Source organism: Pituophis catenifer, unplaced genomic scaffold, assembly GCF_029215685.1.
Source record: "Pituophis catenifer annectens isolate HBS135680 unplaced genomic scaffold, rPitCat1.0.hap2 SCAF_7, whole genome shotgun sequence".
NCBI classification, from domain to species: domain Eukaryota; kingdom Metazoa; phylum Chordata; class Lepidosauria; order Squamata; family Colubridae; genus Pituophis; species Pituophis catenifer.
In genome coordinates this window covers 62,472,604-62,485,768 of record NW_027256887.1, presented here as the reverse complement: position 1 = coordinate 62,485,768, position 13,165 = coordinate 62,472,604, and the positions used below count along the sequence as shown (strand labels likewise).

At 43.7% G+C, this 13,165-nt stretch overlaps 1 protein-coding gene across 1 annotated transcript; it reads right to left on the bottom strand.

Annotated features, from left to right (window-relative positions):
* Positions 1 to 4,309: 4,309 nt before the first annotated feature.
* Positions 4,310 to 10,414, bottom strand: SLC16A8 (solute carrier family 16 member 8). The gene is made up of 4 exons (XM_070947891.1): positions 10,186 to 10,414; positions 8,383 to 8,526; positions 6,186 to 7,043; positions 4,310 to 4,689 (listed from the first exon to the last, which is right to left on the bottom strand). Exons 1-4 carry the CDS (start codon positions 10,412 to 10,414, stop codon positions 4,310 to 4,312), a joined length of 1,611 nt encoding a protein of 536 aa, XP_070803992.1.
* Positions 10,415 to 13,165: the final 2,751 nt, after the last annotated feature.

Here is a 13,165-nt window from a genome sequence, read left to right as displayed (position 1 = left end):
TCTCCTGTATCCACATCAAATGCAGCAAATGTAAATCCAATGCAGTTCTTTCCCTACAAATAAGGCTGGCTGTGTGCAGAATTATTACAGGAAGAACTGGCCATCAGAGCAGATAAATAAATTTCTGTGCCTATTGCCTTGTGTGAAAGGGAAGGTTGCTCTATGTGATTTTATGCTCATCTCACATGTGCAGCCTAAAATACTCCTAATCTGTTGGACTACAACTCCTATCCTACTCCAACCACATTGGCATTATTATAATCTGAGAGACAGCACATTTTGGAAGATTAACATTGACTGTTCAGAATATATGGAAATACGGTTCAATTTAGATTAATGTTATGGATAGTCATAAAGTCACGTGGCAACTTCTTGAACTCATAACTTTCTGCTTGAGCAGAATAATGTTACTGGCTTAAAATATTCAGTCCCCTCTCTGCCATTTTACCTCTTCCTTTCCTTTTTGTCTGATTTTCCCTTTAACGTTTCCCCTCATATCACCTCCCAGGAGTGGGAGATATCTGGCAAACAACCTGTCTCACCCACCCACCCCCAGCATTGTTTGAACTGAAATCCTTACATTGGTTTTCCTGTCCTGTGTGAAGAACTGAGCTATAGATCACAAAAACTCATGCATACTTTTAATGAAATGTGTTAATTGGAAAATATACTATCACAGTGTTGGTGAGCCTTTTCATGCCGAAACAGGTGCGTGCACACGTGCACAGGGGAGTGCTGGAAACTGGAAGAGCAGCTCCTCGGCATGCACGCATATGCGCACCGGAAACTGGAAGAGTAACGGGCGATGGCTGGCATGCTCAGAGAGATAGCTGTGCATGCCACTTCCGGCACGCGTGCCATAGGCTCGCCATCCACTGTGATATTATCCCTGATTTTTTTTTCCAAACCAAAAGAGCTGATCTACAATGTCTGCAATCAATGAAAGCATCTATAAATCCAAACTATAAAAAAATTAAACCTTAAAAAAAGTCTGTTGCCTTCCAAATTCACATCTAGAAAGCCCTAGAAATCTCAGCGTAGCCAATCCATGACCCTTAGTCTAAGGCAGCTGTGACTCTGTGTATTTGTGTGTGTGTGTGTGTGTGTGCCTGTTTGTGTGTACATGCACACACATAACATACACAATATATGAACAACACATGGATCAGATAAGGTTTATTTTTTTTTTAAAAAAATGAATCTTTCTAGTTGTGTATAGACTTTTAAAGATTCCAAGACTATTTTTTCCAGCAGAATGCAAGCAAAATATACAGAACTGGGTCTGTTAATAAGATAAATATTTATGGCATGTTTTTACTTTTAGTCACATACTGGTCACATATGCTTATAGTTTTCAATTCAATTTTCAATTTAATTCAATTTATATGCCGCCCCTCTCCAAAGACTCAGGGAGGCTCACAATACATTTAAAATCCTAATAAAAAACATTTAAAAATTTACAACTCTGAAAACATATTAGGCATAAAATTCCTGTGATCTCTGTTGCGAACAATAAATATGAGTATTTACTTTGGCTTTTATTTATTTATTTTATTTATTTGTTCAACTTGTCTGCCGCCTTTCTCCGAAGATTCAAGGCTTTAAACTTCTGTGCCCCCAGTCCTGCATCATATAGTCAATGAGGATCTAGATGTTGAAGATAGTTTCTTAGTTTCTAGTAACAAATTGTTCCCACAAAGGACAGTCACTTACAGTTTATGGTTTGAGTCATACCATAAATTATCTGATATATTTGCAACAGGCATACAAAAATTCTAATTTCCGTAGCACCATTATGCTAGCTCCTATTTAAGGCAAAGCTAAAATTGTTTCTAATTTCCTGTCATGTGTATTGAACAGGCTTATTCTGAAATTTACAGAATCTGGCACATCTGTCATCTAATACTAATTTAGAAGGGATAAAAGCTTTTAGTTTTGACCAACAGAAATGCAGTAACAAGGATATGATATTTGGCCACACTTTTAAAATGCCTGCTTGCCCATTTGTAACATTATTCCTTCTTCAATCCTAACTACAAGGATTCTTTTATTCTACATTTTTGATATTATAAGTAAACACATGTTCAAGCTAGAATAATCACAAGGTTTAGTTTTGCTGAACACCAGGACTGTAGAGGTAGATGGATAAAGAAGTTATATTGAATTAGCAGCCAACTGATCCCTAAGACTAATGTAGGTGTAAGGTAATGTAAGTGCTGATATACAGCACTTACATCTATATAAATAAAAATGTAAATGTCCGTTTGTACATAACCGCACATCTCCGAAAATTCTTCACCGATTGCTTTCAAATTTTGACACAACGTTGTATTTGATTACGGGCGTGTTTTTATATGCCTATATTATATACATGTCACACCTGTGACAGGTAAAAACATGAAAAACATTGGAAAACATTGAAAGACATTGACAAACATTGAAAAACATTGAAAAACGGCACCATCTGCTGGACGTAAAACCAACATAGCCGCCTCCCAGCCCTGATTACACTCAACAGATTTCTGCTCCTTATATTTAGACTCCATATTGCTTCCAAGAAACTGCGCATTTGGAAGCAGAGACGCCCGAGGGCCATATCCTGCCATCAGGCTCGGCAGGTAGGCAGCCGGCTCCCCACCGGGAAGCCCTCGCAGTTGGAGCTTCTAGGGCTGGGCAGGGCCCGCCCGAGCCTGATCGGACCTCCCCCTCCCCCGGCCACCCCGCAAACTAGCCTTGTCCACCGCTGTTGCCCATCCCCCTTGCCAGTCGCTCTCGGGGCTCCCTCCAAAGAACACCTGGCAACGAAGCTGCCTGGGTCCGCCAAGCGGGAACCCTCCATCCCTCGCCTGGCCCAAATCGCACCTGGTCCAGCCACTAACCGGCGCTATGCGGATCAGGTCGGTGAGCGGGAGATGGAGGCAACTGGAGCCTCGGGGTCGCCTTTGACCAGCACCGCCTTTGATTCCCAGGTGGGCACTCTGGCAGTTCCCAGAGCCTACACAAAAATTTCAGCCTCTGGCAGAAAAGAGGCTTCGGGGGGCGGAAACGGGCAGGAGGGAGGATGGCCGACCCTCCTTCATTTCGCCTGGAAGAGCGGGGGATTTAATCATTCCCCTGCCCTTGGCAGGCGGGGGAGGAGAACTGCACAGCAGGGGTCCAGTGGGGTGTGCGTGGCTCCTGGCTTTGCCGCTTTCTTCCTTTGGGCGGGAAGTCCCAAACCAGCCTCGAACCCCCGCCACACCCTGTCCCTCCCTCCCTTCCCTTCCCTTCCCTGCTATGCGTCTCCCCATCGAGCCCCCAGAGAACATCTGTGTAGAGAGGATGGAGGGGGCCCCTGAGTTTCTGCTGTGGTGCAGAGAGCTGCGGAGGCCTGGCCTGAAAAGGTAAGGGCGATGGCGGGGGATGCAGAAGAGGCTGGGCCAGAGACAGAGATAAACAGAGAGAGAGGGAGAGAGAGACATAGAGAAATACAGAGAGATGTGGGGGAGAGAGACACACATACAGAGATACAGAGAGAGAGGGTGGGAGAGAGAGAGACAGAGACAGATACAGAGAGAGGGGAGGAGAGAGAGACATAGAGATACAGAGAGAGGAGGAGAGAGACAGAGAGATGGGGAGAGAGAGAGACATAGATACAGAGTGGGGGAGAGAGACACACATAGAGAGATACAGAGGGGGGAGAGAGAGAGAGACAGAGAGAGATACAGAGAGAGGGGGGGAGAGAGAGACACATAGAGAGATACAGAGGGGGGGAGAGAGAGAGACATAGTGAGATACAGATGGGGGAGAGAGAGAGGGAGGATTTTGTGGTTCCCATTGTTTTTTAGCAACCGGTTCTCTGCCCTAATCACCAGCTGGGTAGGCGTGGCTTGGGGGCTGTCATGTGACTGATGAAAGTGAGTGATGGCCACGCCCACCAAATGTTCGTGGAGAGTTTGGAACTTCAGCCTCGCTCCTTTAGCCCAGCGGAAGCACCATACTGGGCCACAGCAATGCGTGGCCGGGTACAGCTAGTTACATATATATATGTATGCACATATATATGCATGAGTGCAAACGCATATAATATTGAAGAGAATTATACAATTCTTTATTCATGCGAGAGGTATACTATGGTTTGGATTCCATAACTTTGTTTATAGTACCATTTTGACTATATGTATTTAAAAAAAAAAAGCTGCTCAGGATTCTCTCTCTGCCCTCCTACCATTCAAGAATTTATACTTTCCATATCCTCCTCTTGAGTAAATCAGATCCCATGTGCTGATGTCACTGGGTCCTTGGATCTTTTTGGTTTGTTTTTGGATCTCTATGTTGCTAAAACTCTTTTCTCTACCTGATCAGTATTGCAACCATCTGGAACTAGAGCTATATTCTCCCCTTTGGGCTGTCCACCATTTTTGTATATTGCAGTATGATTCCCTCTGTCACTTCCAACACTGTCAGTGCTTTGGGCCAGAGACTGATCATTGTCGAGGCTTTCCTTTGCTTCCTGTAGATCTGCTTCTGCTTCTTCCGTTTCACTGTTACTTTTAACTATAGATGGATTCTCTAGCTGAGGGGTAGTTTCTTTTTTCACGTTCAGGCAGCAGTATGAAGCAACAGCAAGGAAGACAGCAGACAAGACAACTTCTGAGCCAGCCAGATAGAATATAATTTCATATTTCTTGAGTGCGTCCACCAGTCGTCCTGCAATTTTGAAACAAAGCATAGCATAGCTGCATTGTAATCTCTTCCCATAGTTTCATATGGATGTCATATAAGGTGCTTAAATTTGCAGCTTGTAAGTTTGCGGTTTTATAAATGTAGAACTTCAATCAGACCTGCATTTAGTATGAATTCCAAACATGCATATAAACACATTTTCATACATCCCCCTTTTCATTCACAGGATTATTGAGGGCTCTACTAGAATCACTATGGAAGAAATAAAATCAGTATTTCTGTGACATGGAGATTTATTTGTTTATTTGTATCCTGCCTTGATTATTTTTACAAATAATTCAAGGCAGTGAACATATCTAACATACCTTCCTCCTCCTATTTTCTCTACAAGAACTCTGTGAGGTGGATTGGACTGAGAGAGAATGACTGGCCCAAAATAACCCAGCTAGCTTTCATCGCTAAGGCAGAACCTGAAGTGACAGCCTCCGTTTTCTAGTCTGGTGCCTTAAATATTAGATCAAACTGATTCAGTGGTGGGTTGCCCCTGGTTCGGACCAGTTCTATAGATCTGGTAGTAAAACCAGCGGGAGGCTCCGCCCACTGACCCTGACGTATCAGAAGCGATCTGCGCATGCACAGAAGCAAGGTGAGTGCGTGAGCGAAGCGAGCGTGCGCGCGTGATCCCATTGCGAACCGGTAAGGTAAGTAGAACCCATCCCTGAACTGACTCTCCCACTAGACCCTGTATGGGGCTTTCAAATGCTGTTGACCTCAAGTATCCATGAACATTAACCTGATCAATAACTAATGGTAGTTGCATGGGCATTCCACACACATTCCACATCACTCATTTATTATAGTACAACCTTAGATTTACTATAAAGTAATTCAGCTGTTGTGGCTGGGAAAGCTTTTGCACAGCTTTGTCTTGTGTGCCTATTATGCCTGTTCCTGGCCCAGGAAGTTCTGTCACAGTCACTCTTGCCCTTGTCACCTCCTGAGTGGACTGCTATAATGCTTTCTATGTGGGGCTGCCCTCGACAAGTATCAGTTGATGCAACATAGAGCAGTGCGGACAGTTATGTGTATCCCTAGAGTAGCATATGCCATACCTTTGCTCTGCAAACTGCATTGGTTGCCAGTTTATTTCCAGGTCCAATTCAAAGTATGGGCTTTGACTTATGCATTATTTGAGGACCACCCAACGACATCTGCCTATCCCATTAGGTCTGGCAGAAGAGGTATGCTGCAGATGAGGTTTAGAGAATCAGCATATTGCCCCTAACAATTTAGGTCCTCATTTTACCTACGTCGGAAGGATGGAAGGCTGAGTCAACCTTGAGCCTGGTGAGCTTCGAACTGCCAAATTGCAAGTAGCCGGCAGTCAGCAGAAGTAGCCTGCAGTACTGCACTCTAATCACTGCTCCACTGTGGCTCATGAGAAACAAAATAAATAAATAAATAGGACTAATCCTGGATATGGCCTACCTCAAAGGAAGCTCTACACAAGCAAGACTTACCTGCGGAAGGTGGTCCAATGAGTACAGCAACAGCCTCAATGAGCAAGTTAAGCCCAATTGCGCTGGAGAATTTCTGTGATCCAACAATAGTCATGAGCACTTCAAACTGCAGAGCTCCCACCATGCCATAGGAAACACCAAAGAAAATGCAGAAGATGACAAGGGATGTGTAGGTGTTGGCCCTGGCACTAAAGATATCCGTCAGGCCATTGAAGAGCATTGCAAAACTGAACAAGTAGGTTACATGGGGTCGTATCCTCTTCATCCCGGCAAACATCCCACAGGATGGACGGGCAAAAATATCTACGAAGCCAATGATGGACAAAAGAAACGCTGCCTCTTTGTCAGGTATTCCTGTATCTTTGGCATAGTTGACTAATAGAATTGTGGGCACAAAGAGGCCCAGGACCATGATGAACTTGGCAATGGTGTAAATGATGAAACCCCGGATTTTGAAGATTGAAAAATTTAATAAGCTTTTCGTTTTCTTGGTCTTTTTCTTTTTGAGTTCCTTGGGTTTCTTAACATTGTCCAGGGTGCCGTCCACCTCTTCTGCTCTTCCTCCCATTGGCAGCATCTCTTTAGTTTCATAAGTGTCCGTGATTTTCTCCCTTGTGCCAGCTGCCAAGGGTCTCATGAGTGCCCCACATGTGCAGCAGTTCAAGAGGAGCCCCCCCATGATGAGGAATCCCCCTCGCCAGCCAAACTTTTCCAGCAGGACCTGACCCAGTGGAGAAAGCGCTGAGAGGAAGACCGGGCTCCCAGCTGCAGCTAGACCATTGGCCAGTGGCCTGCGCTTGTCGAAGTAGGATCCTAACATAATCAAAGACGGCTGGAAATTCAGAGCCATTCCTAAACCTGGAAAAAAAATGGCAAGAGGATTAGTTGATGGAAAGACATCAGCTCTCAACTGATACAAAGGTCTCAAGGTCCGTATATTTGAAGGAAAGGTTCCCCTCCCCCCCAAAAATATGCTATTTAATTTAACTTAATCAATGCAAGTTGTCCTTTAACACAAGGGATTAAAAAAACTACAGGTAGTCCTCGACTGATAACCATAATTGAGCCCAAAAGTTTTGTTGCTAAGCGAGACATTTGTTAAGTAAATTTTGCACTATTTCATGGCTTTTCTGGCCACCGTGGTTAACTGAATCACTGCAGTTGTTAAGTTACTAATATGGTTGTTAAGTGAATCTGTTCTAACTAACTAACCCATTGACTTTGCTTGTCAAAAGGTCGCAAAAGGGATCATGTGACCTCAGGGACACTGCAACCGTCGTAAATATGAGTCAGTTGCCAAGCATCTGAATTTTGAGCATGTGACCAGGGGGATGCTGCAATGGTTGTAAGTCTGAAAACGGTCATATGTCGCTTTTTCAGTGCCATTGTAACTTCATGCGGTCACTAAATGAACTGTTGCAAGTCAAGGACTACCTGCATATGCCAATGTATGTTGCTGAATTACAATTCTCAGAATCATTTCTCACTGATCATGCGGAGTCTTCTGAGAACTGTATATTAGAAATATCTAGAGAACCATAAGTCCCCATGACTGCTTTCCACACTTATTTAAAGCAATTTCTCCTTACAATCAATAGGAGCATATATGACTGTGATGGCAAACCTATGGCACGCATGTCACAGGTGGCACGTGGAGCCATATCTGTGGGCATGTGAGTGTTGCCCTAGCTCAGCTCCAGTGCGCATGTGCATGCCAGCCAGCTGATTTTTAGACCTTCTGGGCCCACCGGAAGTTGGGAAACAGGCCATTTCCGGCCTCTGAAGGGCCTCCAGGAGGGTGGAGAAGGCCGTTTTCGCCCTCCCCAGGCTCCAAGAAAGCCTCTGGAGCCTGGGGAGGGTGAAAAACGAGCCTACCAGGCCCACTGTACCATCACATGCCAAAAGCGGGGGGAGCATGGAGGGGTCGCGCATGCATGCGGGGGGGCGCACTGAATTATGGGAGTGGGCACGCACACGCACGACACCCCCGTGCTCCCCCCGCTTTTGGCACACAGCAAAAAGGTTAGCCATCACTGATATATGAGCTTCTCTCAAACATCAAATCTGAAGTGTAAACATTAAAGCTACATTATATGGCATACATCATCCTGACAATATTCCAACAATGTCATGTTACCTATCATTTTCTAAAGTAGATTTGCACAATGGGGTTTCTTTCCACTTTGCAAATGCTCACCTGTCAGCACTCCAGCAGACAAATACAGTTCAATTATGTTGGTGGTGAAGGAGGCCAGGATCATTCCAGAGGAAGCCAGGATCCCTCCAACAAGCATCACAGGCCGGCACCCAAACTGGTTCACCATAATGCTGCTCAAAGGTCCTGCAGGGCATCCAAGAAATCAGAAAAGGGGCGAGACCAGAATAATATGAAAGGAATGCAAAACCGCAGCAATTTCCTAATGCCAAACAGCAGATGATCTTAAACTGGCTTGGATTGGTTGAGTAGTGAAGGTACCTTTGCCATTACATGTTTTTTGTGGAGATTGAGAACTTTAAGCTTTGCATATGTAGTGTTGGGAGCGAGGGGGAATGCCAGAACTGTGGAACAGATACAGATTTTTGCTTTCTTGATTAGCAATGATTGTGGGTAAGAGTTTTCCCCAATCAGGTGCTGCTAGATGGAGCTAAGTCCCAGCTGCGGGGGAATTGCAGACTGGCATTATTGCAGGCCACTCAGTTCAGGAAGAGTGGAAAACTGCAAGCTTTAAAATGCAGAATTATGCTAAAATATTGAAAAGTAAGATGTTTTGGAGAAGTGCAAAAGTGTCTAGTTTGTTTTAGAGCTTCCTGGAATTTTAGATGGTATCTTATCCATCTTATTGGGTGTATCTAAAGTGTGATAAAGAATGTCAGTTTTGGTTGTCATGGGCTGCGTTCCAACAGGAAAAATTGTTGGGAGCTGCATTGGGTGTGGGTACAGCCATCTAAACCAGTGGTTCGAACCGGTTCGCAAGAACCGGTAGTAAAAACGGTGGGAGCCTCCGCCCACTGCCTCGGATGTCATCAGAAGCGATCCCATTGCGAATCGGTAGTAAAGGTAAGTAGAAACCACCCCTGATCTAAACTCTTATGTCACATTCCTTTTCCCCCCACTCTATTTTGCTGACATAGTCTTCCCTTTCATTTTCTTTCTACTTATTCAGAAATCTATCTAGGGAAAGGACAATGTAGTTGTCCTGTAGCTTTGACTGTAGCGTTCATAAAGATTTTTTAAAAATTAGGTAACACAAGCAATGAAGACAAAGGCTCCAGCTTTAACATTTGGCGTGGAATAAGGTTTTCTCTGCTCAACTTTTCAAACTTGCAAGAAAGCCCTGTAGGGTAATTATTAAGAATATAACATGACCCATGATCTAAGGCATGGTTCGAGAAGTTATTTTTAGCTTGTGGGGTTAACTATTTGTGTGTGTGTGTGTGTGCACGTGCTGTGTAGAATGAATAGAATTGAACTTTTCAACTTTAAAAAAAGATGCATTTGCATGTTGGTGGGTGTAGGGGTTTTCTTTCTTAACATTTCCTTCCCCCACACACACACCCCAAATAAATATTGGGATTGAAGACTTTTAAAAAGCTCAGTGGATACCATAGGTCTCTGCCAAACTTAAGGTAATGGTAGCAATGACCTGCGAATAGGAATGAAGGAAGACAGATGGAAAGGGCTGACTTTTGCATAACCGTTCTCAATAAATAGCCAAATCTTTGATGACATTAGTGTGGCTGTATACAGTTTTGCTCTAAAGATATGGGGATATTTTGCTGTTAAAATTCATGGAGGCCTAATCCTAACCCTAAATGGATTTACTTCCCAATGGGATTTTTCCATGTATTTTACCAGGAAATGTAGATAAGACTGATTCGAAAAGTCAGTGCCCTCCTAAACATACCAATACACTCGGAATTCGTTGCCAATGTCCATTTTGCTGTCCGAATTCAAGGAGGCCTAACTCTAAGTGGATTTACCCCCATTTGGAATTCTTACCTGTTCCATACAGCATGGCCAGCATGATGGATGAGATCCAAGCTGTGTCACTGTATCCCACATGGAAATCATGCATCAGGTCCTTGAAATAAATGCTCACTGCCTTAGGAAAGCCATAAGAAAAGCCAGTGATGACGAAGCAGCCCAGTAATATGATCCAGCCCCAGCCACCATCAGGAGGCTTTGCTTTCTCAGGCAGTTGCCCTTGCTCCACATCATCTCTGCCCATGGCCCAAATGAGGAGAAGAAGCCTGAAACCAAGTGGAGCACAGATTGTAGCAAAGACAGAACAAGAATGGTCACAGGGGCAGAAGGCAGAGACGTCCAATGGACCATCTGTTGCTTTGGGCATCCGCCTCCTTTTTTGTCCATGTACATCATTTTCTTGCCCCTGAAATTTAGACCAGTATTTTCCAACCTGATGCTCACCAGAGAGGTTGGATATTAGTATTATTAGCTGATTATTAACTGATAACTGATTAACAATAATATAGTTGTTTTTAAAAAAGCAGAGGACAGACAAAACATTTTCATTTTTAAATTTTGCTTTTTAAAACCAAATATTGGGAATAAAATAAATCAGCCTTTACAAATGTCTTCCTTGGGCAGTAAAATTCATACCCATTGTTGAAAATATATTGGTCGTCTCAGAGGTCCAGACTAAAAGTTCAATGCTGGCTAATCTTAATAATCATGGATGGCAAGGACCTACTGAGCTAATGATTGCCCCCAAACAGTGTTCTGACCTTATGCTTCCATGCCATAGCATGTGCAAATAGTAGTGACCTTACCCAGGGGTAGGGGTTCGCAGGGGTTTGGGAGAACCTCTAGCTAAGATTCTGTGCAATTCAGAGAACCCCCAAATCCCACTCCTGACTGGCCCCTCCCACCCCACCCCTCCCAGGAGTCCCCACGCGGCCCATTTTGATGCAGGCAAGTGCAGGGTGCACGTGGAGGCTTGGGGAGGGCAAAAAACGGGCCTACTGGAAGTTCAGGAAAGCCAGAAATGGGGCCGTTTCCGGCCTCTAGAGGGCCTTCGGATCCTGGGGAGGCCGTTTTCACTCTCCTGGAGGCTCAAGGAAAGCCTCCGGAGCCCAGGGAGGACAAAAACGCCCGCCATGGTGCAGGAGGCTGACTAGGCCACGCCCACCATGGCCATGCCCACCCAGCAGCTGGGCAGAGAACCCCTTGCTAAAATTTTTGAAGTCCATCCCGACCTCACCTGTAAAATATATAAATGGAACAGAGCAACCACCAAGCTTTCTCTGCCACTATCACCAATGTAACAGCATGCCCAGTTAATGGGTTTGAAGGCAAAGGTTTTTTACCTTAATCCTTTTATTATTCATGCTCTGGTTATCAATATGAAGCTCCAAAATTCTCCAGCTGAGGGGCTTTGTATATACGTCATTGCCTCAAAACAAACCTCTTGGAGGTTTCAGAACCTTTTCTTCAGATTACCTGTCTTTACTTAGGCATGAAGACTAACAAGTGGTTCAGTGGACTGTATGACTCACAGAATGTTGACTTTGTGTCAGGCTTCAAGCACTAAGTACAGAGGTTTAAAAGTGATTTTAGACTAGGGTGATTTTTCCATCTGATCGATCCACTTGGTTAATGAACTTGACTGTTTATTTTCTGCTGATCACTTGACTTACAAGAAAACCCCTACAAGAGCCACTTTAAATAATACTTTAAATAATCCAACGTGGTCAATGTATTCCATATCTTAGAAATAAGGAAACCACTGGGAAAATTAACATTCTGTATCTAATTATGTACCATCAACAAACCTTGCTGGTCACTATCAAGATTATTGTACAGGTAGTCCTTGACTTAACAACCATTTGATTAGTGATCGTTCAAAGTTACAATGGCACTGAAAAAAGTGATTTCTGTTTTTTACACTCATGATTGTTGCAACATCCCCAAGATCATGTGATCAAAATTTGGATGCTTGGCAACTGGCATGTATTTATGATGGTTGCAGTGTCCCTGAGTCATGTTGTTGGAAGAAATGTCCATCTGGTTCAGTTCCAAACCGGGAGAAAGACACTGGAAATGCTGGTTGGAAAGATGGTTTAATGATGAAGCAGAACCACATGGGTTTGAAGTCCTGGGCAGCTGATCACATGGAGTTGAGAGTGGAGGGTATTTATACCTTCTCTTGGGCTTTGCACTTGAACTTCCTGTTCCTGTGCAAGAACAAGTATTCTATTGGCTGTTGTAGGGTTCATAGCTGGCTCTGTCTGAAGGTTTGGTTGAAGTTTGGACTTTGATGCAATGTCCCTAGGAGATTGTGCAATATAGTGAGCTCTGCTGCTGGTGGGTTAATCCTATTATGTCCTGGAGGGTCATGTCTTAACCCCATCATCCTGGAGCTGAAGGTCTTTTGTTTTGTAGATAGGATGGCCCAGTCTTTCTTAATGGGCAAAAAAATAATATCTGCTGGGGACTATTAAGAAAGGTGGGGGCTGCTTTCCAAGAGCATGTTTTTCCATTTCTCATCCAGGGAAATATAATATTCTGCCTTTTTAATATTTCTCAAAATATTTCATTCTTCTATGAGAGGGGGTCTTCCCTCAATGGCATCACCTTTTCTGACTTTCTGACAAGCAAAGCCAATGGGAAGCCAGATTCACTTAACAACCATGTTACTAACTTAACAACTGCAGTGATTCACTTAACAAGCATGACAAAAAAGGTCGTAAAATGGGGCAAAACTCTTGTTTAGCAACATAATTTTTTTACTCAATTGTGGCCATAAATCGGGAATTACCCATAGAACTAGAAGCCCTCAGTTACCTAATAGTTTTGCTGTTGGCTGTTGCTTTGCCGGCTTGCTTATTTTCTCTCTCCTTTTTTTTTTCTTATTCTGTTTTTTTTCCTGAACTGTCTAAATAAAGACCAACAGACTGAAAAAATACACATAAAAATCAAATTAGTAATGCTAGCCACAGTAAAGATAGAAACTTCACAG